Genomic DNA, 26,984 nt, shown 5'->3' with positions numbered 1-26,984 from the left:
GATCTCAGACAACGATGAGAAGGCCTACCGGGAGGAGGTGGCTGGTCTAGCACTCTGGTGCCAGGATAACAGCCTCCTCTTGAACATCAAAAAAACGAAGGAGCTGATCATGGACTTTAGGAGGGCACATCATCCGAGGACGTACACTCCATTGAGGATAAATGGGGATCCTGTGGATAGGGTGAACTGTTTTAAATATCTGGTCCACATCTCCGAGGATATGACATGGGCATCACATGCCTCAGCATTCGTGAGTAAGGCAAGGCAGCGCCTTTACCATCTCAGGCAATTGAGGAAATTCAGAGTGTCTCCGAGGATCCTCCAGTGCTTCTACGCAGCGGCGGTGGAAAGCATCTTGTCCGGGAACATTACCATCTGGTTTGGGAATTGCTCTGCCAAGGACAAGAAGGCTCTGCAGAGAGTAGTGCGTTCGGCCGAACGCACTATGGGAACTTCACTTGCCCCCCTGCAGGAACTATACATCAGGAGGTGCAACTCCAGAGCCAACAATATCATGAGAGACCCCTTCCACCCCTGCAACGGACTGTTCCAGCTGCTACGGTCAGGCAAACGCCTCCGTTGCCATGCGGTGAGAACGGAGAGGTTGAGAAGGAGTTTCTTCCAAGAGGCCATTCGGACTGTAAACGCCTATCTCACCAGGGACTAACTCTACTGAACGTTTTTCCTTCCATTATTTATTATGTAAAGGTATATGTGTGTTATGATTGTGTTTATAGTTTGTTTGGTTGTTTGGTTGTTTGTCTTTTGCACAAAAGTCCGTGATCATTGCCACTTTCATTTCACTGCACATCTCGTATGTGTATGTGACAAATAAACTTGACTTGACGACTTGACTTGACTTGACCTCAGAGAGTAACATTTGGAGCAACAAAAGAGTTTTTTCCTGCTGTTGGGAAGAACAAAACCTGATTGAAGTCAAAGACTCAGACAGCACAGTAACAGGCCCTTTGGCCCATCATGTCTATGTTCACCATCGTATCCACCTACACTCATCCTATTTTCCAGGTAGTGGTCCGTAGACAGCTATGCCGATGAATCAGGTGCTTTGTCCAGGTAAATACAATGAGAGTCTCTGCCATCATCACCCTTTTAGGCAGTGCGTTCCAGATTCCAAACATTCTGGATGAACAGCATTCTTTCTCAGATCCTGTCTAATACCACCATACCGTAATATAACTATGCCCTTCGATTATAAGATTCTCCACAACGGAAATATGAAGACTTTAACCTTTGCTGATTAAATGATCATCAGCAATACTGGAGGTTGCTGAGTTTACGTCAATCCTTGCATGTTGGTGTGAAAGTAGGGCCGCAGATTGCCATGCTAACCTTCCAATTCACCATGGCACTGGCACCCACGGGCTTGTTAGGAGAGATGCCATGTTGGGAGAGAGAGGGCAGGTGTTTTGGATTTACCAGCGGGCGGAAGTACAAGTCTTATCTCTCAGATCCAAACTGTGCAGTCGCGATCCCCTCAGAAGCTAAGGATGTAGTTCCGATCTCCCAACCTATCTCATTACAGCCCTTGCACTTTTTTTAATCTGCATTTTCTCTTTAACTATAACACTAAACTGCTGTAGCACTATAATCTGCACTCTGGGATTATTCTCTAATGCACTACATGTTGTACATGTGCATGGCTTGATTGTACTTGTGTACACCAGGATTTGACTGGATATCATGCAAAGTTTTTCACTGTATCTTGACATGCATGACAATAATAAACCATGACCATGCCACTATAATGAGGGAACGAGATGTGTCAAGCTTCCCCACTCTTGTTATTTCATGGGAAAGTTGTGCTACAACGGTGTTTTAATAAACTAATCCCAATGAATTACGAACACAGCAAACATTGACACTACATTTTGTTTAAAAATAATAACTGTCACGATAGTGTATATTCTGCTTACTGTATAAGCCATCCTTGGGTTCGATGGCTCAACTAGTACACACCCCTACTTACGAACAACCTCCCATAATATTATTACATTCAAGAGTCTGATGTAAAATGAATGTTCGTTACCATGAATGACAAAACTAGTTTCATCTCCCTCTCTCTATTTTAAATTGTTCTTTCTTGCCTGTCTGCCGTGATTTTAAGGCCATTCTCTGTAACAGTGTTGGAGGTGAGTAAGTGGAGTGACTTTTATGTATTTTCCTATTTATGGTCAAAAGGAGGTTAGCGGCAGATAGTATAACAGCATTTGAAAGACACTTGGACAAGTAATGGGACTGGCTTAGCTGGGGCATCTTGGTCAGGTTGGGAAGAAGAGCCTGGTTTTATGCTGTATGACTCTATAATATTGTCAAACGGGAGTCCATATAAATGGAAACCCGAGTTCAGCCTGTATTGTGGAATCCAAGGGTCTCTCTGGGCAAGCATATTTTTGCAACAATTATGGATGGATTTTCACTGATGTTGCATACATAATCACATCAACCCAAAGTTCCAACAATTCATACTGACATAAGCGCTGGAGGAACTCAGTGGGCCATGCAGCGCCTGCAGCCTCTTATATCTCCAGAACTGACTTGATTGCCACATCCCAAATGTTACATTTTCTGCCAAAACACTAAAATCTAAGACACCAAAAGTGAAACAGCTTTACTCGACTTAATGGCACAGATTTTCCAGGAAGTAACAGTGGGTGAACAATGCCCTTGGTTACTGGGCACTAATTGGCAGCAACTACAGCGAGCAGTTGATACCACTCAGAGTGGGAATGGCAACAACTGGTCGGATGATTCGCAGCATTCTGTTAACTTCACAAAGCGGCATCTCGCGTTTAACCTCCCCATGGTTAACATGAGGTTGTTACATTTGCACAATAATTAAACATTAAACTCAGTGCAGAAAATCAAGTCTGGCAATTAACAGCATAATGACCCCTTTAACAATAAAATAATCATTACAGTTTTCCAATTAATCCCATTAACCCAAAAGGTGAACAATTTGCAGTCCAGGGCATCATTTGTTCCGTTGTTGACATCTTTAATTTTTTTCCTTTATAATTTTAACATTCTCTTTATTGTTCTTTCCATCTCCAATTTGACATTGAGTTTCTCCCGGTTTATTTTTCTGTCCTTTCCTCTCACGAGTGAAGGAGATGGACTGTTTATCTTGTTATTTCTTTGTGGGTAAATTTTATTGAAACAAACTGCTTTCTATGCCACCTTTCACATCCCTGAGCAATTAACCTATAGGGTTCCTGTTTGATGTGCAGCCACTGTTGCAGTGTAGCTCATGTGGGAGCTAACTTGCACACAGCAAGCTCCCACTGACATTTGTTAGAAAGTCAGATTTTGGTCAGGAGACCATGAAGAACTCCTGCCTTTCTTCAAGCCTGTGCACATGAGAGAAGAGAAAAGTTCAAAGTCTCATCCAGATCTCAGATGATGCATCATTCCCTCAGTAACGCACTAGAAGAAATGTAACTAATGGATGAAAGTCGCAAGATGCCCACTCCAGTAAATTCTGGCCCAGTACCATAACGTTACCCTCCAAGGACGCAGCCTGCTCTTCGATCTTGCATGAAGCCAACTTAACACTGAGCCTTGCCGAATCTAGCAGAGGCGTTTATTCATACAAGGGAGAAGAGGCTGGTCCTTGATACGCGCGCTGGCTTCTCGGTCAAAGATCATCTCCTCCACTCTTATACATGGTTGCCACTAACAGTGAAGGTGGACTGATGGATCAATTGATGGGTTGAACGAAGTTCAAGAGGAGAGAACAAAACATTAAACTTGGAGCCAGACCCTTCAGGAGGTGTTTCTTCACAGCAAGGGGAGAGAATATTTGCAACATCCTCCCCCAAAAAATCTGGAGGCCAAATGGAAATGTCAGAATTGAGACTGATAAGGTTTTTGATGCTGTGGGAATACAGGTTAGAGAACCAGGGCGTGTAAATACTGAGCAACCACAACCTCACTGAATGGGAAAACAATTGTAAAGGGCTGAATGGCCTCCCCGTGTTCCCACGGGATCAAAGATGCACTAAAATGTTTTATGAGATGAAGAGCCAACACTAATGCAAATACGTCCATTCAGCCCTTCAAAACGGTCCCAGTCAATGAAATTAAGGCTGATCCATGGCTTCAATCTGAAGCTTTTGTTTCCAGTGTATAAAAGGGGAAGAGATTCTGTGGGGAAAAGCCAGGGCACAATAACTCTGACAGTGCTTGATTGGTGCCCAACAGCCTCTCCCAGAACCTACCCTCTGTTTGTCAGGGTCCACAAACCTGATTCCGAAGTAGTCCTTCTCCAGCAGGTTCATGTGATGGCAGAGAAGATCAATCAGATAGTGACCCTTGGCATCCCGCTGTGAAAATAACAACAAGAACACGAGTTCAGTTCACCCTGGATTCACTGCAACTGAGGCTTCCTGTTTGAATGTGAGGCTATTGACATTGAATTATACCCTAAATGAAGAGCTGCTTCAAGAAGGCGGCTAATACCATCAAAGACCCACATCAACCTGCCCACACACTCATCTTGTTGCTGCCATCGGGAAGAAGGTGCAGCAGCATGAGAACCATGACCTCCAGGTTCAAGAACAGCTTCCTCCCATCATCATCCGGCTCGTGAAGCACCCTGCACAACTCTAACCATGACCTTCTCTCAGCACCAAACCACTAAGGATTTTGTACAGCTATGGTTGCTAAACATACTTCGGTTTTTGCACTGTCACGGTCAGGTTGACTTAGAATAATTGATAGTTTATTTCAAGTTTATTTATTGTTGTTGCTGCATCTAATGTGCTTGCAGCAACTAAGAGTTTCATTGTTCCGGTTTGATATCTGGTGCATTTGACAAATAAACACTTGAAGAGGCTGTTGTTGGATGTCACCATGTCACCGGCACTCCCCGGAGTGTGATGTGACTGATGGCCAAGGAGAGATTCAGGACTGAGCTTGATGAATATTTGGGACAACTCTGCACAAACCAACAACATTTCCTGCATGAGTTGTTTGAGATGTTCTGCACAAGGCAGCAGATCTGGAGGGCTGGACAGGGTGTTCACTCTGTCACTTCAATGGCAGCGCCACAGTAATCACTGCAATGTGGTCCGACATAGAGCGCGCGCGGGATTGAGAACTGGTCATCCGACTCAAGGACATAAACAGCACAAATAACCTCACACCCTGCCCAGGGCTTGCTCCCCATCAACAGATCAGAGTTATTCCCTTTGACAACATGCCTCCCTGTACCAGCAATACATAGCATAGCCTTCCACGTACACTTCAGCTCATAGCGCTGAGCTGGCGATCTTGTCAGTATTGGTTTATTAATGTCACGTACTGAGGTACAGTGAAAAACCTTGTTTTGTGTGCTATCCAGGCAAATACCCTGTTTTGTGTGCTATCCAGGCATACACAAAATGCTGGAGTAACTCAGTGGGACAGGCAGCATCTTTGGAGAGAAAGAATGGGTGATGTTTCGGGTCGAGACCCTTCTTCAATCATCAGTCTGTAGAAGGGTCTCGACCCGAAATGTCACCCATTTCTTCTCTCCAGAGATGCTGCCTGTCCTGCTGAGTTACTCCTGCATTTTTGTGTCTATCTTTGATTTAAACCTGCATCTGTAGTTCCTTCCTACACAAATCATACCATATACTGTAGGAGTACATCAAGCAATGCAAAAAATATATACAGAATACAGAATATAGTGTACAGAGAAAGTGTAGATAAAAAGTGCAAGGATTACAACGAGGCAGACTGATTCATCGGGAATTCACCCTTAGCTTATTAGACGTTAGACTATAGAGATACAGCATGGAGACTGGCCCTTCGGCCCACCGAGTCCGCACCAACCTGCGACAACCCCACACACTAGTATTACACTAGCACACTAGGGACAATGTTCAATTAACAAAAGCCAATTAACCTACAAACCTGTACATCTTTGGAACGTGGGAGGAAGCAGGAGTACCCGGAAAAACCCCACGTGGGCACAGGGAAACGTACATACTCCATACAGACGACACCCATAGTCAGGGTGGAAACTGGGTCTCTGGTGCTGTCAGGCAGCAGCTCCACCGCTGCACCACTGTGCCCCCCAAATGTTTATGTTGACCCAACTTTACCCATTGTGAACAAGGGCTAAAATCCTCATGGTCTTATCTACATAACAACAGCCACAAGCATTAATATAGCACTTTAAGGAAGCCAAGTATCCTAGTTTGCTTTAGAGGAGAGTTATCAATCATAAATCTGACATTATGAACATTAAATGGGAGATTTGAGCTGGTTGGGGATTGAACCTCATCCACAGATGATGCCTGACCCAGCTTGATGTTGCAGTCTCTTGTGCCTTTCCTTTCCCTGTTTAATTTGTGATTGTTCAGGTTGACACTTCCTCCTGCAGACCCACCACCTTTGTGGCCACGAAGCTGAGGGTTGTGAGCATAATTTGGTACTGACTAGGCCTGGAGTCTCTCACCTAACCCCAATTCCCAGTGGCATCATTGCTGAGGTCCCAGTGCCTCACTGCTCCCACCCAGTGGTGAGGGAAGGAATTAACATTGGGATCCAGTGGGATGGGTGAGGGGTAGCTTACTGCCTCCATTTTATCTACAGCTTGGGCTTGGGTATCTTTCCAGTTCTGGTCTTTGAGTACTTTGAATAATTTGTCTTGAGGCAATCCAGATATCTGAAATACCTGAGTAGGAAGTAACTGCAGATGCTGGTTTAAATGGAAGATAGACACAAAATGCTGGCGTAACTCAGCAGGACAGGCAGCATCTATGGAGAGAAGGAATGGGTGACGTTTCGGGTGAGACCCTTCTGAAGAAGCCCATTCATTCTCTCCTTTCGGCCCACAATGTCTGTGCTGGACATGAAGGCAGCGAATGGCGTCTCTGGCAAAGCAGCACTGCCCCGGTGCTGCCAATTGACTGCGTGTGTGCGGGGGGTGGGGATTGACGGTGTTCTGATTCAATACAAGCACAGTGCAGACACTGGGGCTGTGTGCCTCTCAGCTGGCTGTCATCCAGAGATACGGCCTGTAATTTTCAGCTACACTTCCAGACTGCCAGCCAATTAAACTAATTGCTGAGTCCCAAAGACCAAACAATGGCAACCTCTCGTTAGTATGTGGCAGGCACAAGCAAGGTCCACTGACCGGTTCCCACTGGGACGGGCCCACGTCAATATCAGAATGCTAACTGGTTGGGAGAGCAAGATGCGACTGTTTGCTGTGGTAACCAACGGGATCGCACCCTGTCAGCGGGAGGAGGGCTTGTTACTCAAAAAGCATCTGAGTCAATGGTATGGTGGTAATCCAGGCAAGCACGAGACATGGATGGAGGCTTAGTGGTTCAATCCCCCTCCTGACAGCCCAGTGAGAGAGACAGGAGCTCCAGAGTTCTCGTCAGAGGGGAGAAACTGGTTCCACACTCTCCACGGCCCCACACCAGGATCTACTCCTTACTGAGGGAACATGGTGTCCCCTTGATCAACATCAAAGAAGATATGGCTTTGTTACAATCTCAGTGAACAGCCGGTCCTAGCAGAACAAGATTCAAGATCAAGATTCAAGAGAGTTTATTGTCATGTGTCCCAGATAGGACAATGAAATTCTTGCTTTGCTTCAGCACAACAGAATATAGAAGGCATAAATACAGAACAGATCAGTGTGTCGATATACCATTGTATAAATATATACACACATCAATAAAGAAAACAGATAAAGTGCAAATAAACAGATAATGAGCTATTAATGTTCAGAGTTTTGTTTGAGTTGAGTTCAATAGCCTGATGGCTGTGGGGAAGAAGCATTTTCTGAACCTGGAACATTCAGCTTGGAGCAAGATGTGGGATCTCAAGTGCTGAGTGTGGGCCAAAGTGCCCGGCTCTGATCCCCCTCACCACTCATCCCTCCTCAAGTGAGGCACTAAATGACATAATGGAATCAGGGAGACTGGTTCAAATCATTGCTGCCTACAAGGCAACAGGAGCTGGAGCAGGCCATTCGGCCCCTCAGTCCTACTGCATGTTACCATCCAATCCCTGCAACCGCTCAAGTCACTTATTATTCCATAACATCAGAACCGTCTGGCCTGGAGCAATGCAATCATTCACATCATGTATATGTCCTGAATGACCAAGCACATGTACCCAAAGCTTCCTGGTTGCAGCTTCTCCAGTCATGCACTCGGCCTCTCCAGACCACGACCTGACTTGGAGGAAAGTCTGCCCAGGGGTTTGGAGATGAGGCCTTGAAACTTTCAGAGGCAACAAGGCCCAAAGATCGAGCTGTTAGATTAGACTGCCTTCTCTGGTCCAGATAAACATTTGCTGCGTTCAAGGTCAAGCCTCTTTATTTTGGGATATTCCGCTTGTTGGTTTGATGTGAGTTTATGACAATAATGGGAGTATTGTAGAGATCTTCAATCACATGGCAAATGCTGTCCGACAGTTTGCCAGCCTGTTTGTGAGACCGACTTTGGCAGCTGCTGGGCTACATTAGACAATACTCTTGCTAAATGTCTGAACAACTTAGGAACAATCTTTCAAACGTCCTGGACAAAGGGGCAGCTTAGTTCCAGGCTGGGAACAGTGACGGAATGCAGCAGTTCAGGGGGTGGGTGGGGGAGAGTCGAAACAAAGAAATGTCTCCTCCCTCCCTCCCTCGCCCACGCTGATGGCTTTCCACATCGGGAATTTCCATCTCCTTCTCCGGCCTCTTGTTCCTCCCCAAATTCCATCGCTCCACTGCCCAGACCCTGAAACTGGTCATTCCCTCCCTAAACCCAAGACCACTTTCTTCTTCCAGGTGTTCCCTTTAAAATTTAACTCTTGTTCTAACCTCTTTTAGTGAATTGATGTCCATTTTTCGTTTAGCACAAACTGAGATATGTTCACAAGGCAAGTATGGATACAAGGTTGAACCACAGAATCAAAGAGTCATTCAGCATAGAAATAGACCTTTTGGCCCATCAGGTTCAGGCTGACTATTGCATCTATCTGTCTATACTGATCCTATTTACCAGCACTTGGTCCATGGCCTTCGCCTTTTTAATGATTCAAGTTAGACAAAATTGCTGGAGAAACTCAGCGGGCATGGCAGCATCTATGGAGCGAAGGAACTAGGCAACGTTTCGGGCCGAAACCCTTCTTCAATGATTCAAGTGGTCATCCAGATACTTTTGAAGCTATTATGAAAATCACTTCTTCCACCTTCTCAGATAGCGTATTCCATTCGCCAGATGAAAGTACTTTTTCTTGGTTCCCCTCTAGCCCCTTCACTCCACACCTCAGCCTTTGTCTGTCTGTGTTACGGAGAAGGTTCTCACTACCCATCCTATCTATGTTCCTCCTACTTTCCAGAGCTCAGGGTCGTGGCAGTTGAAGACATGACACCACAGCAAATAACTTTGGGAATTATCAAGACAGCAGAAGTGGAGGACAGATCAGACTTCTAGAACTGCAGGAGGTGAAGAAAGAGAGGGAGGGGCAAACCTGGGAAGGGTTTTTTCATGGAGTTGGGTGTAGCAGGGGGAGGGCGGAAGCGTGGGGGTGGGAGGTAGAGCATGGACGGAGGGGATGAGTAACATCTGAGGCAGGGCAGTCGGGCAACCTTACTGGGGGGGGGGGGTGACAAGTGGACTGTGAGCAAACATACAAACATCTCACACTGTAATGACCTCTCCTTTGGATTGAAGTGTCAGAGGGATTTCACTTGGGATGGCGCATGTTACTATAGCACCGGCTAATTTCAGCACACTGGTCTCTCCACACCGCTAAATATGGATAACACACGCTCCTCTCCCTGTTGGATTCTGTGGAAAGGAATTATCCCAAAGGAGACGTCAGCAGCCTCTGTTCTTCATCCTGCAATAAAGGAGCAGAGCTTCCTTCGGCTACTGATTAATGACCTCCTGCCTGCCACACACTGTCATTTGTTCAGCTTCTCCTCAAAAGCATTTAATGGCTGCACCAGGATGAGTGACGTTTTGCTGAAATTACACAGAACAAGCTCTGGAGAACGGCCCCAGCAGCTCAGCCTGAAAGTAGAGCCACATCCTCATAGTGCAAACGACCCAAGTTCAATCCTGACCTTAGGTGCTCTCTACGCGGAGTTTGCATGTTCTCCCTGTGACTGAATGGGTTTCCTTGGGTGCTCGAGATCCCACAGCCCAAAGACAGGCGGGCTGGTCAATTAATTGACCACTGTAAATTGCCCCGCGTGTGCAGTGAGTGGTAGAATTAGAGGAGAATTGATGAGAATGTGGGACAGTGTGAATGGATGGCATTGACTCGTTGGGCTGAAGGGCCTGTTTATGTGCTGTATTTCTCTATGACTATTTCTAAAAGGAAATTTCATTCTGAGGCCCAGGTCAGCATGGCTTTGAGAGGTGGAAATCCTGTCACACAAATTTGATTTAGTTTAGCTTAGTTTAGAGATACAGCGCGGAAACAGGCCCTTCGGCCCACCGAGTCCGCGCTGACCAGCGATCCCTAAACACTAGCTTGCAGCCCATTGAGGAAAGAAATCCCTCCTTGTTAGCTGATTCCTTTTTAACGACTCACAAGGGGAAACATTCTTCCAGTGTCTACGCTGTTCAACTTCTGAATCTTAAAAGTTACAGTGAGATTAGCTCTCATTTTTCTATACACTTTACTATTTGTTGGTTAATTGGCCTCTATAATTTGCCCCGAGTGTGCAGGGAATGGGTGGAAAAACATGATTACACAGACCTAGTGTGAGTGGGCGATCGATGGTCGGTGTGGACTTGGTGGGCTGAAGGGTCTATTTCCATTGTCAAGCTCTCTCTCAACTAAACTGAACTGAACTAAATTTTAGAGTTGGCAAATAAAGTGAGGATCAGATTAATGAATCAGTAGGGTGAACATCCTTCCATCCCCTTCTGACTGTTCTCCATCGGATGACAGAATTCAAACAACAACTTGCAGTTAAGTAAAAGCTCCAAAATAGTGGCTCTCAAATGATTTCCAAACAAAATTTACTGCTGAGCCACTTAAGGAGGTTAATGAGGACCCAGAGGCTTTGAGGATGAGGACGGAACGATAGGGAGGGTGTGGGACCCAGGCAGCTGAAGGCACGACCGCTGATGGGGCAGAGAGATCAGTGAGGCCCATAAGTTAAGAATCGGAGAATATCCACAACTCAAAGGTCCCCCTAAGGAGACAGCAAGTCCCCGAAACTAGTTTCCAGTTGAATGTCTTTAATTGACACATGTTGGCTTAATGAATTGTCAGGCTGCATCCCTTCTCCACTGCAAGTGGACTGAACACATTGAAGTACTTGGGCAAACACCGCTGGCAGAGTGTCCAGTTCAGCTACACGCTGAGCAAGAAGGTCAAGTTTAGCACGGTTAGGAGAGCACGGATCAGACAGGAAAACCAATCATTGCAAAGTCGAGGTACACATTCACATGGCATACAGCACACACACAAGCTGTTCGGCCCCACCAGCCAGTTTCATGTGCACTCACCACATCCATTTTTCCTTTTTTTGTCAACATTCCCCATATTTATCCAACCTCCCCAAAGTATATCCCTGTCACAACCACCCGGTGAGTGAGTGAGATTCCCTTCTCTACTATGAGAAAATTAGGGCTTCTTTAACTTCCGGTGGGAACCTTGTGTTTAGTTTAGTTTAGACATACAGTGTGGAAACAGGCCCTTCGTCCCACTGAGTCCACGCCAACCAGTGATCCCCGTACACTAGCACTATCCTACACACTAGGGACAATTTACAATCTTTACCAAAGCCAATTAACCTACAACCCTGTACATATTTGGTGTTTGACTGGAGCACCCGGGGAAAACCCACGCAGGTCACGGGGAGAATGTGTAAACTCCATACAGAAAGCACCCTCTAGTCAGGATCGAATCCGGGTCTTTGGTGCTGTAAGGCAGCAACTCTACCGCTGCGCCACCGTGCTGTTGTGATGTAATTCAAATGTTATCAATGGTCTCTTATAAATAAATGGCAACAAAAAATACAATTGTTTGTGACACAGAGTTGCACCCATTAACTGCTGAACCATGAGTACTGTTCTTGCTCTCCGAGTACACTGATGGTATATTTGTGACAATTGGCAGCGGGAATGGAATGAAGACTGGATTCAAGAGTAAGTGTTGGGTGCCTTTTATGTGACACTGTTGTTCTTTCTTTGGAGCAAGCGATAAGAAGCCAAATGTTATGTTAGGCTTAATTACAAGAGTAATTGAGTGAAGATATCTTACCGCAATTACATCGGGCCCTAGTGAGACTACCCGAGGAGCATTGTGTATCATTTTAGTTTCTTTGCCTTAAAGTGGTTGCATTTGTCACAGAGAGTGTCCAGCAAAGAATCACCGAAATGGTGAATCGAGGGATGGTGGATTTGCTGGTGTGGAGAGATTGCGTTGACCAAAATATTCTCTAGTGTTCAGAAGAATGGGAAGCTTACAAAATTCTTACAAGGCTCACCAGGATGAATGCAGGGAAGAATTTTCCCCTTGCTGTGGGGTCTAGAACCAGGGGGTCACTGTCTCAGATAAAGGAATCAGCTGTTAAGGACTGAAAGGAGAAGAAATTCCTTCACCCAGAGTGGTGAATCTTTGGAAGTCTCCAACCTGTGGGGGCTCAATCACTGAATTGATTTAATAGATCGCTGGGCATTGAGAAAGTCAACGGATATGGGAAATGGTGTTGAGGTGGATCACCCATAATGTTAATAAATGATGTAGCCAGTACTCCTGCTCCACTTCTTATGTTCTTAAAATTGTGAGCAAATTTCAGACTCCATCTGTGATCTCATCAAAGGCCAAAGCATATTTCACACAGCTTCTCTTCTTCTGAAAGCTAAACTCTTGAATAATCCCCCTTGCTTAGTGTGAATTTATTTTTCCTTATTAACTTGCATTGCCATTTCTCATGGCTTTGTATGTACTTTCCATTGCCTCATTCAGAATCTTGTTTTGTATGCAATGTTTGACGTCTTCATTTTTCACACTGAAAAGTAAAACCTCAGATTTCAGTTTTGAATTATGTGGCATTCTACGAAGTTATTTTGTTTCTGTTTCTCAGATGCTTTACCATCTTGGCAGTCACCTTCAGCATAAATTATTCCTCTTTATAAGGGGGCGGCTATTTTTTTTGGGAGATGTAGATGAATCTCTTCACTCTGAGAGCTGTGATTTTTTGAAATTCAGTATGGCAGTGAGGACTGTAGGCAGTCATTGAATGCGCTTGAGGCCAGAATAGGCAGCTTAGAGGAGGGAATGTATATGGGGATTTTGCAGAAAATTGGAATTAAGGACAGAACAGATCATAGGATGGTGACAGCAGGGATGGATAGCATTTGGTCGACTGAGCATACTGGTTATGTAATAGCAAACCAGCCCGTCCCACCCCCACCCCTTCCCACAGCCCTGAAATTCTTTCCTTATAGAAACGTATTCAGCTCTCTTCTGAAAATTGCAATCAAATCTGCCTCCACTGTAACCCTGGCCACACATTCCAGACCACAACCACTTACTGCTTTCCGTCACAGCCTCCAGACTCAATATTGAATTCTCCAGATTTTGGTTCCCCAGCTTTAGGTAATTTTCTCTTTCTGCGAAAAAAACCCCACAAGGCTGGAGGGACTGAGCAGGTCAGGCAGCATCTGGGGATGGAATGTTTCAATTTGCGATCCTTCCACAGACTGAAGGGTCCTGGCCTTGAACGTCACCCGTCCATTCCCTCCCCAGATGCTCTCTGACCCAGTGAGTTATTGCTCAAGATTCCAGCATTTGCAGTTTCTTGCATTTCCAATTTGCACTTTCTGTCTGTCTGTCTGTCTGTCTGCATCCGAAATGGCCATTTGTGCTCTCATCATTTTGGCTCAGTTTTTATTTTTCTATTAATATAGTCTGTTTTGCAGGGCATGCCCCACTAGGCTGCTATTAGTAACACATATTGCAGACAAAAAGTATATGTGTGATACTAATTGCCACATGAAGTCACTTGGGCTCATCTTTGCAGAGATATTCTCTTTGTTCGGCCATTCTTCCCCACTCTCTGCCACTGAAAGCCAACCTGTTTTTTTCCTTTCCCAATTCTGACAAAGGGACTTGAACCCAAAACATCTTCTGTTTCTCTCACCGTAGAGGCTGTCTGACCCGCTGAGTATTTCTAACATTTTCTACTTTTATTTCAGATTTCCACCATCTGAAATGATTTGATTTGCAGTTTTTTTACATACAGATTCATCATGACTTCCTGACTGTGTACTCTTTATCCATGGTGTGCATGTATCCTGAGTTCACTCTCTCTTGTAGCTCGTTCAGCACGGAGTCCACTCGTTCTTCCTCTCAACCATCACCCCTTATTAAAGGACAAAACGGGCAGAGAAAGGCAATGGACAAATAGTCCAATTTCCTTTATTCTTATTTGTTTTCATCAATATGTTTTTAAATTGTGGCTTTGAGTCGAAAGTCTAAAAATTACTAAAAAACACAGAGCTGCAAATGTTATCTGCTGACTCATGAGCATTGTCTTTAATTTGACGTTTGTACAGTTTGAATGATGCCATGGTGGTGAATGGATAAATGAAGACTAGCCAGGTCCTCGACACCTGGAGTCAACCATATGGTACATTCTATCCTTGCCACTGAATAGGTCCAGTTACTTTGAATCATTGCTTTGTGTTGCAACCAGATGGAGATTCATTCTGTGGCAAGTCCCCCGACTCTGCAAGCTCTGACCTTAATCATTACTCTATTATGTCCCTTCAAACCAGAAAGCAGGCTTATTTCTAGAGGGACAGAATTAACATGTAGATACATTGCATTAAACTTGGACTTAACCTCTGTTAGCTAGGCTTGGAGTAGCCAGAAAACAATAACAAATATATAGATATCTTGGAGAGGATGCAAAAACAGATTGAGAAAGGTGGCATTAATGACCTGAGGGCATTAATATAAGATCAATAAATCCGCTCGAAAGTTCAATAGAGAATTAATTATTTGTGAAATCTGATAAATGATAACTACTTTATGACCCATGGTCTATTCTCAGAAACTCTCATCGAATTCAATGAAGATATTTATTTTCTTCGCTATTCTTTTTTAAAATATCTTTAGCATTGAGGATTATGCTTCTGATGACTTTAGGTTCATTTTTTTGCGGTGTGTTTTGGTGAATGTTATCCGAGAAATGATGGATGGGCAATTCCCCTCCTCCCCTAGATGAGATAACCCAGGGGACCCCCCGTGAAACATTCTCATGGTAATTATTCTTTGCCTACAGCCTGTTCTGCATTTAATTTCAGAAAGATAATCCATGCATTAAACTAATGCTGCTGCCAGAGAAATTCTTTAAACATAAATCGATTTTCACAGCAATGTTGAAATTACCCTTTTTATTCTTGATCAGTCGCAGCAGATCAACCTGCGTTTTAAGTGGTATTTCCTTAAGTGGTGATGTTGAGGATAAATATTGGCCTCATGTTAGAGTTGTACAAAATGCTGGTGAAGCCATACTGTGTGCAGTACCTCGCTACAGAATGGATGTGGGTAAGCTACACAAAAGATTCACAAGGAGTTTGCCTGGATTGGATGATTTGAGTTATCAGGACAGATTGGAAGAGCTGGGTGTGTTTTCCCTGGAGCTAAGGAGGCTGAGAGCTGACATGATATCAGTATAAAATTATGAGAGGCATAGTGTGCCTATTTCCCATGATATGGGTGTCTATAATTAGAGGGTTTAAGGTGAGAGGGAGGCGTTTTTAAGGGGATCTGAAGGATACATTTTTCATACAAAGTAGAAACATAGAAAATAGGTGCAGGAGGAGGCCATTCGGCCCTTTGAGCCAGCACCGCCATTCATTGTGATCATGGCTGATCGTCCCCTAACAATAACCCGTGCCTGCTTTCTCCCCATATCCCTTGACTCCACTAGCCCCTAGAGCTCTATCTAACTCTCTCTTAATAGAAACAATAATACTTGGTATCTGGAATGAGCTGCCAAAGCAGATAGTAGGGGCAGGAACAGTAACAACATTTAAGAGGCACATGGGCAGGTACTTCAATGAGCAAGGCAGAGAGTTAGTGCAGGGAAGTTGGATTAGTATGAATAGGCATGACGGCCAGCACAGAGGTGGTAGGTGGAAGGGGCTATTTCTCCACTGCACAACACAAATGCAGTGGGAAACCACTTGAAAGGCAGACAGGACATCACTTCAATTTCTGATGTAAGGATGTGAAAGATGGCATCTCTGACAATGCAGCACCCTCCGCTACCAAGCGCCCCACCCCACCATACTCCAGTCCACTCCACTCTGCCCCAGCCCATCCCAGAACACCCACCCCACCCCACTCCACCCCACCCATGTACTGCACTGAAACGTTAGCTGTGGTCTTGGAAATGGACTTGACCACGTCGCCTCTGACCTCCACAGAGCACAGTCACCATGAGGTCAATTTCATATTCATAGTGTCATACAGTCACTGAGCTCTAAGCAAAGGAACAGGCCTTTTGGCCCATCTTGTCCATGCCAATTAACTTCACATTCTGGGCTAGTCCCATTTGCCTGCATTTAGCCCTTAAATCAAAATTTATTTTAAAAGTCATAATTGCATCTGCGTCTCTTTCTTCCTCTGGCATCTCATGCCTGATACTGACCACCCTCTGAGAGAAAAAAGTTGGCCCTGAGGTCTCTTAAACCTCTCCCCTCTCACCTTCAGCTTACACCCTTTACTTTTAGAATTTGCTACCTTGGAATATCTCCTCATTGGTAATACATTGGTAATACATTGGTAATACATTGGTAATTCAATGAGCAAGGCAGAGAGTTAGTGCAGGCAAGTTGGATTAGTATGAATAAGCATGAGGGCAAGCACAGAGGTGGGTGGACGGCACGACTCACGCCGCAGCGGCCTCTGCAGTCCGTCTGTCTTTTTATTATTTTTTGTCTCGTTTGAATGCAGTTTTTATTATTTTTTTAAACTGGGTATGTGTGTGGGGGGCGGGGGGTGGGGAAACTTTTAAAATCTTTTCCCTGTAAGGAGAACCCAAACCTTTCTCTGTCGGGTCTCCGTTGTCGTTGGGGCCGAGCACCATGGAGCGGCCTCCAACCGGAACGACCTGGGGCTCCAGTCGCGGAGCTGCGGACCTACTTACCATCGCGGAGCTGGCCGAGTTCGGAGCGGGTGGAGCTGTGGTGGCGCGCTGCTGCGGCCCGACCCCGGAGATTCGGAGGCTCCAACCGCAGGTCTGGGGGACGGTGACACTGGGAGCCCGCGGGTCCCTGCTGGGTGACCGCTTTTCGGGGCTTCCGCAACGGCGACTTCTCCCGCCCGAGTTGCGGGGCTGAAGAGTACCTGGAGCGGGGCCTTACATCATCGCCCGGCGCGGCTTTGAATGGCTGCGGGACTTGCTAGCGCCTGCCGGGGGCTCCAACAACAAGACCCGGAGCGCAGCCTTGCATCGTCCGGCGCGGCTTTAATGACCACGGGACACTTACCATCGCCCGACGGGGGCTTTGACTCTGACATCGGGCGGAGAATGGGGAGTGCAGGGGAGAGATAAGTCTTTGCCTTCCATCACAGCGAGGAGGGGATGCGCTGTGATGGATGTTTGTGTAAATTGTGTTGTGTCTTTGTTCTTTTCCTTGTGTGTATGACTGCAGAAACCAAATTGCGTTTGAACCTCAATGAGGTTCAAATGACAACAAATAAATTGTATTGTATTGTATTGTATATATATGATCTGAGACATCACAACTCCTTTGCCTCAATTCCTTAGCATCCATGATCTTCTCTCCAGTAAAAGTGGTTGAGAAATATTTATTTAATATCTCCTCCTTTGAAACTAATGCGATTTGAGGAAGAGCAGGGACTGCGCAGTTTTCTGAGGCAAGAAACCGCCCTGCAGAGCACTGACCGCCACAGCAGGTGGTTAGTTCATTCTCACCTTCCTCTGTGAGATCTCACAGCACAAGCAGGTTGCCCAAGTTCCAAAATTACAACATTGACTCCACTTCAGAAGTATCTCGTTGACTGTGGAGTGCATTGGGAACCGACAGGGATGTGAGAAACGCTACAGAATTCCAGATTCACTTTTCTCGGTCGAGTTGAAGGCTGGCCGATTCCACTCAATTCCAGTGTTACTGAAGAAGAGGAGGATTGAAGTCTGATACAGGAGACACTAAAAATGTCACAAGCATGAAATTAATCTCTTAAAGAACTGGATTAACAGCGAGTGGGACACAATACCATAGATAATGTTTCTGACAGCTGTTCTGAGCTTCCCGCAAGAATTCAAGAGAATTAAGCACTCCAGTGATCATTCGCCCACACTGCTGCCTTCATCATAACATATTTTATATTTTATTTTCCTATTATCATATATTTCAATGAGACCATTCAGCCCACCGAGTCTATGCCAGGTCTCAGCACAATCCCATGTCCCCACAAAGTTCCCTGTGATGTATACCCACACACATCTACTAACCCCATCCTGACTGTCCCACCGGCCAACTGCACTTGGGACAACCTACAATAGCCAATTATCAACCTGCTTATCTTCGGGATGTGGGAGAAAACTGGAGCACCCGGGAGAAACCGTTACGATCGTGGGGAGTACGTGCAACTTCCAGAGATGGGACTGGGGGCCAGAATCGAATCAGGGTCACTGGGGCTGTGAGGCAGCTGCACTATGTGTGGCACCTTTGTGTTGCCCAACTATATCTCAACTCAAAGAGCCACTGCCTTAAGGCTGCCTGGCACTGCTCATGGGGATAGTTCTGACACTAGAATTAGGCATTTAAAAGGGAGAGGGGAAAGAGCAACAGTGGCAGAGGTAGTTGTAAAAGGGGGAAACCTTCAGGAAGAAGAGGATGGCGGATGGGCAGACAGAGGATGGGAATGAGACGTCATCAAAGGCCAGGTTGGATATAATTTACATTTAGTGAGTGAGGGACAAGCGTTGACTATGATCAATGACACAGCTTCTCCTGAAGGAGTCAGGAGAGTTCCCTTGGTTCACACCATGATGTCCAACCCCTCGACACCTCCATCCACACCAGGATCGCTACTGCCATCACTCTCCTTCACCTGAACATCTTCCCCTCTAACTGCACTCAGCTGCGCCAAGCCAAAAGTGTAGCTGCACCTGCCCCTTCAGTGAATCTGTGGAACAGTCCTTGGTTCACACCAACTCCCACCTTCTCTCAACACTTTTTCTGTCTCCCTGCACGTGCAGAATTTACACATTTCATTTGATTTTTCCCCCAAATTCCATCTCCTACTTTCACATGGTCAATATCTGTCTCTTCCCTTTCCTGGCATCCTGGTCCATCTCAAGGGATAGACCAGAAATCAACATCCACTATCGGTCAAAAAAGGATACAAAGTGCTGGAGTAACGCAGAGGTTCAGGCAGCATCTCTGGTGAAGATACACAAAAATGCTGGAGAAACTCAGCGGGTGCAGCAGCATCTATGGAGCGAAGGAAATAGGCAACGTTTCGTCCCGAAACGTTGCCTATTTCCTTCGCACCATAGATGCTGCTGCACCCGCTGAGTTTCTCCAGCATTTTTGTGTACCTTCGATTTTCCAGCATCTGCAGTTCCTTCTTAAGCATCTCTGGTGAACATGGATATGGGCATGGAAGGCATGGATAGGTGACATTTTGGGTCAGGACGGTTATTCAGACCCTCATAACCAGGACCTTGATGGAAACTGTGTTGACTGACTTATCCTGCCAATGAATTGGGAAACCGCTGACACGCACACAACAATCTGTGCTTCAGAGACTCGGAAATCTACTGATCAACCTGAGAGGGAAATTTTGCATTTAATTCTTCTCACACGGAATTTGCGTCAAATAGTATTTGACAAGCACTGTCTCTGCAAATCCACTCAATAGCAAAAGAAATGAAAGAACAGGAAATAATTTGCTTGCAGCCCGATTAAAGTACACTTCAGTGGCTTTCTGAATGCGCACGTGAAGCTTTCCGAGCTGTCACTCAACTCAAACCTCCAAGAGCCGAGGGAGCCACCTACCAGCCCCCCCCCCCCCCTCATCCTTCTCTCCCCTCCCCCCCTCCACCACCACCTCCCCCCCCCCCCCCCTCTCCCATCCCCTCCTCTCTCTGGTGATCTTGGGGCCCGGATAACAATTGGGCGAAATGAGATAAATTCTCCCTCTGCCAACCAACCGTTTAACCTTGATTAGTCAGGAAACACTGGAATTTTAAAAAGTGACATTGGTAATGGTATCCAAGAACTTGTGGATTATCATAGAATCCCAGGGAAGGTCTTTATGTGCAATCTGGGTGACTCAACAGGAAAACACCAGCCAGACATTCAGTTCAAGGGCAATTAAAGGTGGACTATAGACGTTGCTAGTTGTGTTCACATCATAAGATTCTAAATCTTGGGATTGGAAACCCAAGAGATTGCAGATGCTGGAATCTTGAGTAAAAAACGAGCACCTGGACGAATTCAGTGGGTCAGGCAGCATCTGTGGAGGGAAATGGACAGATTACATATTCGGGCTGGGACCCTTCATCAGACTGAAGAAGGATCCCAACCCGCAAATGTCACTTATCTATTTCCCTCCACAGATGCTGCCTTGTCCCATTGAGTTCCTTCAACAAATTGCTTTGTTACACTGGTGACTGAGCCGGTGGCAAACGACCAGTGAAATGTTTAGCAATATCCTGGCCTGGATATTAAACACATGCTGAACACCTGCCTCTCCACCTGAAGGGTCAGTGTCCCCAACCTGTGACTTTATCAGATGCTACCTCTCCAGGGCTGGCCTGGAGCCTTCACGAAGAGAGTGCCATTTTTCCATGGAGCACAGCAAGCTGAGGCGTGGCCTAATGAAGATATAGAAAATCATGAGAGGCATTGGTAAGGAAAACAAATGGTCACAGACATTTTCCGAGGTAGAGGAGTCCAGGGCATAGGTTTGAGGTAATAGGGGAAATATTTAAAAGGGACACGAGGGGCATTTTCCTCACACAGAGAGAATTGGTATTAGTTTATTATTGTCATGTGTACTAAGATACAGTGTGGCATCCAAACAAATCATACCATGCATAACTATATCAGGTAGTGCAAAAGAGAAACTAAACAGAGTGCAGAATATATAGTGTTATAACTACAAAGGGTTGCAATGAGGTAGATGTTGTATGATTCTATGATTCTAAGATGGGAGAGTGGTGGAATCTGGGGAGAGAGATGATGAGACTATGGGGAGAATACAAAATGGCATGAATGCTGGTGAAAGTTAAAAAAACCGTCAGACACTGGATATCTAAACTAAAGAAAGGGTAGAATTGCTGCCAATGGATGCTCAATGCATTGCACAATGTCCTTAAGATCAGTCGACTATGTCTCTGAGCAAACCGTGGAAGAAGCCAATAGACAATGGACCAGCACTGATGTTCAGAGGCAAGGCACCCTGTGAACGTTGGGTGTATTTCTGATAAATACATCTCAAATTGATACCGACTTGTAGATATCAGAGAGATCATTCCCCATCCAGGATCTGTAAACTGAATAAACCCAGTCCACAAGTTCTCCAACACCCAGAGGAGATTTAAATGCACCACCTCCGTTCTTCCAATGTGGTACAACTGCCTCTATGATCCATTTACAAGAATAAATTCACTGCAACCACCTTCCACCAACCTTCGCTCCCCGTTTCTCATTCCCCCTGGTTTTCCTCTCATCCAGTCTCCCCATCTTGCTTCCTCCCCCACTCGCCTGCCTGCCTCCTGTGTTCACCAACTCCTGTCCTCCCATCTCCATCTGCCCCCTCCTCCCCACCTCTTTACACATTTGTTCTCTTTAACTATGCTCTTTAAAATTCAACTCATGTTCTGGACCGTGCGTGACTCCTGTTAACATTTGGGTCAGTGGCCACCATTGCTAATTACAGCCTTGAGATGTTTTTGCTTAACTCCAAGTTGTTATTTCAATCCACATCAATCACCAGCTCAACCATCTGAAGAACATGAATGAAAAAAAATCCTGCTTGTCTTCTGACCTTGACTGAGACCGCTCTTCAGGCTGGGTGCCAAGACCTTAGAGGCAGATACTAACTTACAGAGACTTCTCTCAGTAATTAGTTCTTAATCGTGTGGATTAATCTTAGCGATTTCCTTTGCTCCACTACTGGCATCCATGCCTTCAGTTGCCAAAGTCCACAATTTTAGAATTGTCTCCCAAAGTATTTTCCACCTTCCTCTCCACATTTAAGATGCTGATTGAAACCTCCCTCCCAAACCGTGTATATGAGCGCCTCTCATGTGGCTCGCTGCCAATCCCTCTTTGACTGATGTCCCTGCGAAGAGTGCTGGGATGTTTTCGTCCTTGTTCCTGAAACAAGGGCAACATACTTATCACAAGTGTGCTCTGAATCACAAGCTAACCATGAGTGGCCCCAATGGAGTGCAGTGATTCATGTTAACTGGTTGAAATGACCCTCAATGTTTCAATGTGTGTACGTGAGTGAACTTGTCTCCTGTGTATCTGTCTCTGTTTGACTGTATGTCCTGATGCATGTCTGTGTCTATGTACATGTGTTCAGTATGTGTTTAGTTTAGAGATACAGCGCGGAAACAGGCCCTTCGGCCCACAGGGTCCGTGCCGACCAGCGGTCCCCGCACGTTAAAGAACATGTCCCACTTAGGCGACTTTTTAGGCGAGTGCAGGAGACTCTGCGCTCGCCACATGATCGTCACATGTTCGCTGGTGGTCTCTGGTGAGTCTCCTTCATGGTTGCGAGGAGTTCCCGCATTCTGGGAACTAGTCGCGGCCTCAGTATGGTCGCCATGGAGAAAATTGATAATCCTGTAGTCGGAGGTGCAGTTGCCGTGGGGTCACTATGTAGTTATAGGTAGTCGAGGTAGTCGTAGGTAGTTTTAGTTAATCGCCTTTGCTGACCGGTCATTTTCATTGGCTCATTGGGGAACAAAAACGTAAGCACGAGTTTTCAGAACCAAGGATAACCGACCGGTAATGTTAAATGTCCACCAAACTTCACAGCTGTGTATCTTGTCTGGCTTCTTAAAAGTGTCTCCATTCCTTCTTCCCCCTTCTCCCCCTTTCTCCCCCCTTCACCCTCTTTTAAAGGATTTACCGTACACTGTGCTAGCCGTCTTAACTTCCCTGTTCATCGCGGTGTGTGTCTGTATCACCTTCGCTTTGCACTATGTGAATTTCAGACAGCGCTCCCCCCGCTTTCCCTGGCCCCCACCTTTGCGATGTGTGTGTGTGTGTGTGTGTGTGTGTGTGTGTGTGTGTGTGTGTGTGTGTGTGTGTGTGTGTGTGTGTGTGTGTGTGTGTGTGTGCGTGCGTGCGTGCGTGCGTGTGTTCCACTCTGACAGACTGCCGGGAACTTGACAGTCGCCGGCAGTCTGCTGAAAAATCGCCTAAGTGGGACAGGCCCTTCACACTACCCTACACACACTGGGACAATTTTTACATTTACCAAGTCAATTAACCTACAAACCTGTACGTCTTTGGAGTGTGGGAGGAAACCGAAGATCTCAGAGAAAACCCATGCAGGTCACGGGGAGAACGTACAAACTCCGTACTGACAGCACCCGTAGTCGGGATCGAACCCGGGTCTCCGGCGCTGCATTCGCAGTAAGGCAGCAATAAGGCGCCACCGTGACAGCTTGTGCTTGAGTGTTGGCTTAGGCATTTGCCTGTATGTCTGCCTTTGTGTGAGTGTCCATCTGTCATGTAAGTAGGCAAGTGTTCTCTCTCTTACCGTTCATGTATGCATCTGTATCTGTGTGTACCTGTATTTTGTGTGTGTTTGCGTATGTGTATTTGTGTGTGTGTGTGTGTGTGTGTGTGTGTGTGTGCATGCGTGTGTGTATGTGTGTATGTGTGCGTGTATGCGTGTGCGTGTGTATGCGTGTGTGTGTGTGTGTGTGTGCCCGTACATGTGTGTGTGTGGGTGAGTGCGTGCGTGTGTGTGTGTATGTGTGCCTGCGTGTGCGTGTATGTGTGCCTGTATGTGTGCGTGTGTGTGTGCGTGTGTGTATGTGCCCGCTGTGCCAGTCCACTAAACAATGTATTTGACTGAATGCTGCCTCTGTGTTTTTGTGGCATCATCCCCTTTTGTCCAAATGATTTGTTTGGAGGAGAATTAAAGGTGATGTCACTGCTTCAGACCTTCTGGAAAATCACTGCCTCTCAATGGTTGTCATTGTGTGGTATCCGATCCCCCCTCCCGTACACAAGAACAACCCACTCCCAGCACTTACAGCTGCAGACATCGCCATTTGAACCTCTGAGTCTTCAGTGAAACTCAGAATTCCCAATTTGTCCGCGTTTGATATTGTTCGATCCCTTTCAGCAGTTCGCAATCTGCAAACCACAATAATCAGCTTTTCTTTACTGTACTGTGTGTGTGGGTGGGTGGGTGGAAGAGTGATGGCAAGTGTGACCGAGAGAGAGTGAGACAAAGAGAGAGAGAGAGTGAGAAAGGGTGTGAGAGAGTGAAAGAGAGTGTGAGTGAGTGAGAGAGTGAAAATTAGAGTGATAGTGGGAGGGAGAGGGAGAGTGTGAGTCTGTGAAAAAGAGAAAGACTGTATGTCTTGTGAGTGTCCGAAAGAATGTATGTGTGCGAGGGAATGAGAATGCTTCTGTATGTGTGTGTGTTTGTCCATGACACACACACACACACACACACACACTCCAGGTTTGTGTATGTTTCTTGGTTTCCAACCTTCCAATTTTCAGTGCCATAAGGAGGAGGCCATTTGTCCCATCGTCAGACATTATTCAGTAAGCTCATCACAGATATTATCATTAAGCATCAATTTCCTAACCAACAAGAGACTTCAGTTTGAGTTCTGTAAGTTCCAGCTGCCCCCTCCCTTCCTCATCCTTGCCCCCATTGTGAGGGAGGGGCTCCTAATTCTGCTCCCCTTTAACTTCACAAACACTCTTCATTGTGCTGGATTTGCCCGCCAGAGGAAGTAGTTTCTCTCCCTGGACCCAATCAACACCTTGAAGCTGAGACTCCCACTTGATGTTCATATCCATGGGACACGACCCAGGTGAGTGGAGCCTGGCCCAGCACTGTGGCCCTCTAGCCCTGGATGGGTCTGGTCTAACTCCTCCCCACAGCCACTGCACCCCCACTCCACAGAGCCCACATCGTACACAGTGTTGACGAGAGATCAGGTCCCAAAGCATTGCCCAGCTTCTGTCCATCGCACACCACTAGGGAGGTAGTTTAGGACTCCCAGCCAAAATAATTCAAGCTGGCTTTGTTGAGAATGGACGGGTGAAAACAGAAAGATTTTATTCAGGATAAGGTAAGCTGAGCTGCACTGAGCCCGGTGCCAGCACCTCTGAGCACTGTGTGCGGTCCTGGGCTTTGCAGACAGAGTACATGCCCTGATGACTGAGTTGTGCAAGCAGCAACCAGCACAGAAACTGTGTGAAGGTTTAAATATCGAAGCTCTGCCAACTCTTGCGGTCTGCTGCCTTTGATGTCACAGCCTCTTCCTTCAAGTTTCCTTCCTCCCTGCGTTGTGACTGACATACTCATGAAGAAACCATGCCAGCATCTCTACTTTAGCCGATACCTAGCCGATAACATCGTCCCCACGGTAAGGGTTAGCATCTTTCCTAATCAAGAACCCTGGGTGGACAGGTCCATTCGTGTTGCCTTGAATGCTCGCACCGCTGCTTACAACTCCGGCCTGGCATCCGGCAATATGGACGTCTACAAGGCAGAGTCCTACAGACTGCGAAGGACGGTGAAGGACGCAAAAAGGAGGTACAGTGACAGGTTGGAGTCGCAGATGGAGCAGCAGGACACCAGACATCTTTGGCAGGGGCTACAGGCTATAACTAACTACCGGAGCAGCCCCCCCTCAACCGGAAGTGCCGGCACCTCCCTAGCTGATGACCTGAACTCTTGCTACGCACAATTCAAGACAGGCAACATCACCCCTAGCTCGCCGTCTAAACTCAGCACCGCCAGCATGCTGGCTAACGAGGCTGGAGGGGCGTCCACCGCTGGGGATGTGCACACGTTCTCGGTGTCCGAGCACGAAGTGAGGAGGGCTCTGACGCGTGTGAACACGAGGAAAGCTGTAGGTATATCTGGGCGAGTACTAAAGTCTTGTGGTACTCAGCTAACTCCAGTGCTCACCACAATATTCAACCTCTCCCTGGCCAAGCCCATGGTCCCTGCCTGTTTCAAAAGATCCACCATTGTACCAGTGCCAAAGAATGCCTCTCCAGCCTGCTTGAATAACTACCGACAGGTGGCCCTCACCTCGGTAGTCATGAAATGTTTCGAGAGGCTGGTCAAGAACCACATCTGCTCCCTCGCAACATGGACCCGCTGCAGTTCGCATACCGTCCAAACAGATCCACGGATGATGCGGTCTCCCAGGGTCTGCACACTGCTCTCTCTCACCTTGACAGCCAGAAGGGGGGCTATGCGAGGATGCTGTTAATTGACTTCAGTTCCGCTTCCAATACCATAGTCCCCACCAGACTTGCTGAAAAGCTGCTGGAACTGGTGCTGAACGCTCCCTGTGTGCCTGGGTCCTGGACTTTCTCACCGCCAGGCCCCAGGTGGTCAAGATGGGGAGACATACATCCAACCCCCTCACCCTGAACACAGGATCCCTCCAGGGTTGCGTCCTCAGCCCCCTACTGTACTCCCTGTACACACATGACTGTGTGGCAGGGTTCAGCGCCAACTCCATCATCAAGTTTGCTGATGACACTGTGGTGGTGGCCCAGATCTCCGATAACGATGAGAAGGCTTACCGAGAGGAGGTGGCTGATCTGGCACTCTGGTGTCAGAACAACAGCCTCCTCTTGAATGTCACTAAAACTGAGGAGCTGATTGTGGAATTTAGAAGGGCACAACATCCGAGGATGTACACGCCACTGGAGATAAATGGGGCTACTGTGGACAGGGTGAGCTGCTTTAAATACCTGGGAGTCCACATCACAGAAGATCTG

At 46.5% G+C, this 26,984-nt stretch overlaps 1 protein-coding gene across 3 annotated transcripts in view; it reads right to left on the bottom strand.

The window, feature by feature from the left end:
- frmd5 (FERM domain containing 5) overlaps positions 1–26,984 on the bottom strand; it is a 124,526-nt gene that overhangs the window by 42,213 nt on the left and 55,329 nt on the right. For 2 of the 3 annotated variants that reach the window (XM_033050463.1, XM_033050464.1), the window contains exon 2: positions 4,239–4,343. In XM_033050463.1, the coding sequence (XP_032906354.1) occupies positions 4,239–4,343 (105 nt within the window). The remainder of the gene's footprint in view (positions 1–4,238; positions 4,344–26,984) is intronic. The other variant, XM_033050466.1, reaches the window with a different exon arrangement.

This window comes from Amblyraja radiata, chromosome 34 (genome assembly GCF_010909765.2).
Source record: "Amblyraja radiata isolate CabotCenter1 chromosome 34, sAmbRad1.1.pri, whole genome shotgun sequence".
Classification (NCBI taxonomy): Eukaryota; Metazoa; Chordata; class Chondrichthyes; order Rajiformes; family Rajidae; genus Amblyraja; species Amblyraja radiata.
Note: the sequence above shows the minus strand (reverse complement) of the source record. Positions and strands in the feature narration are given on the sequence as shown.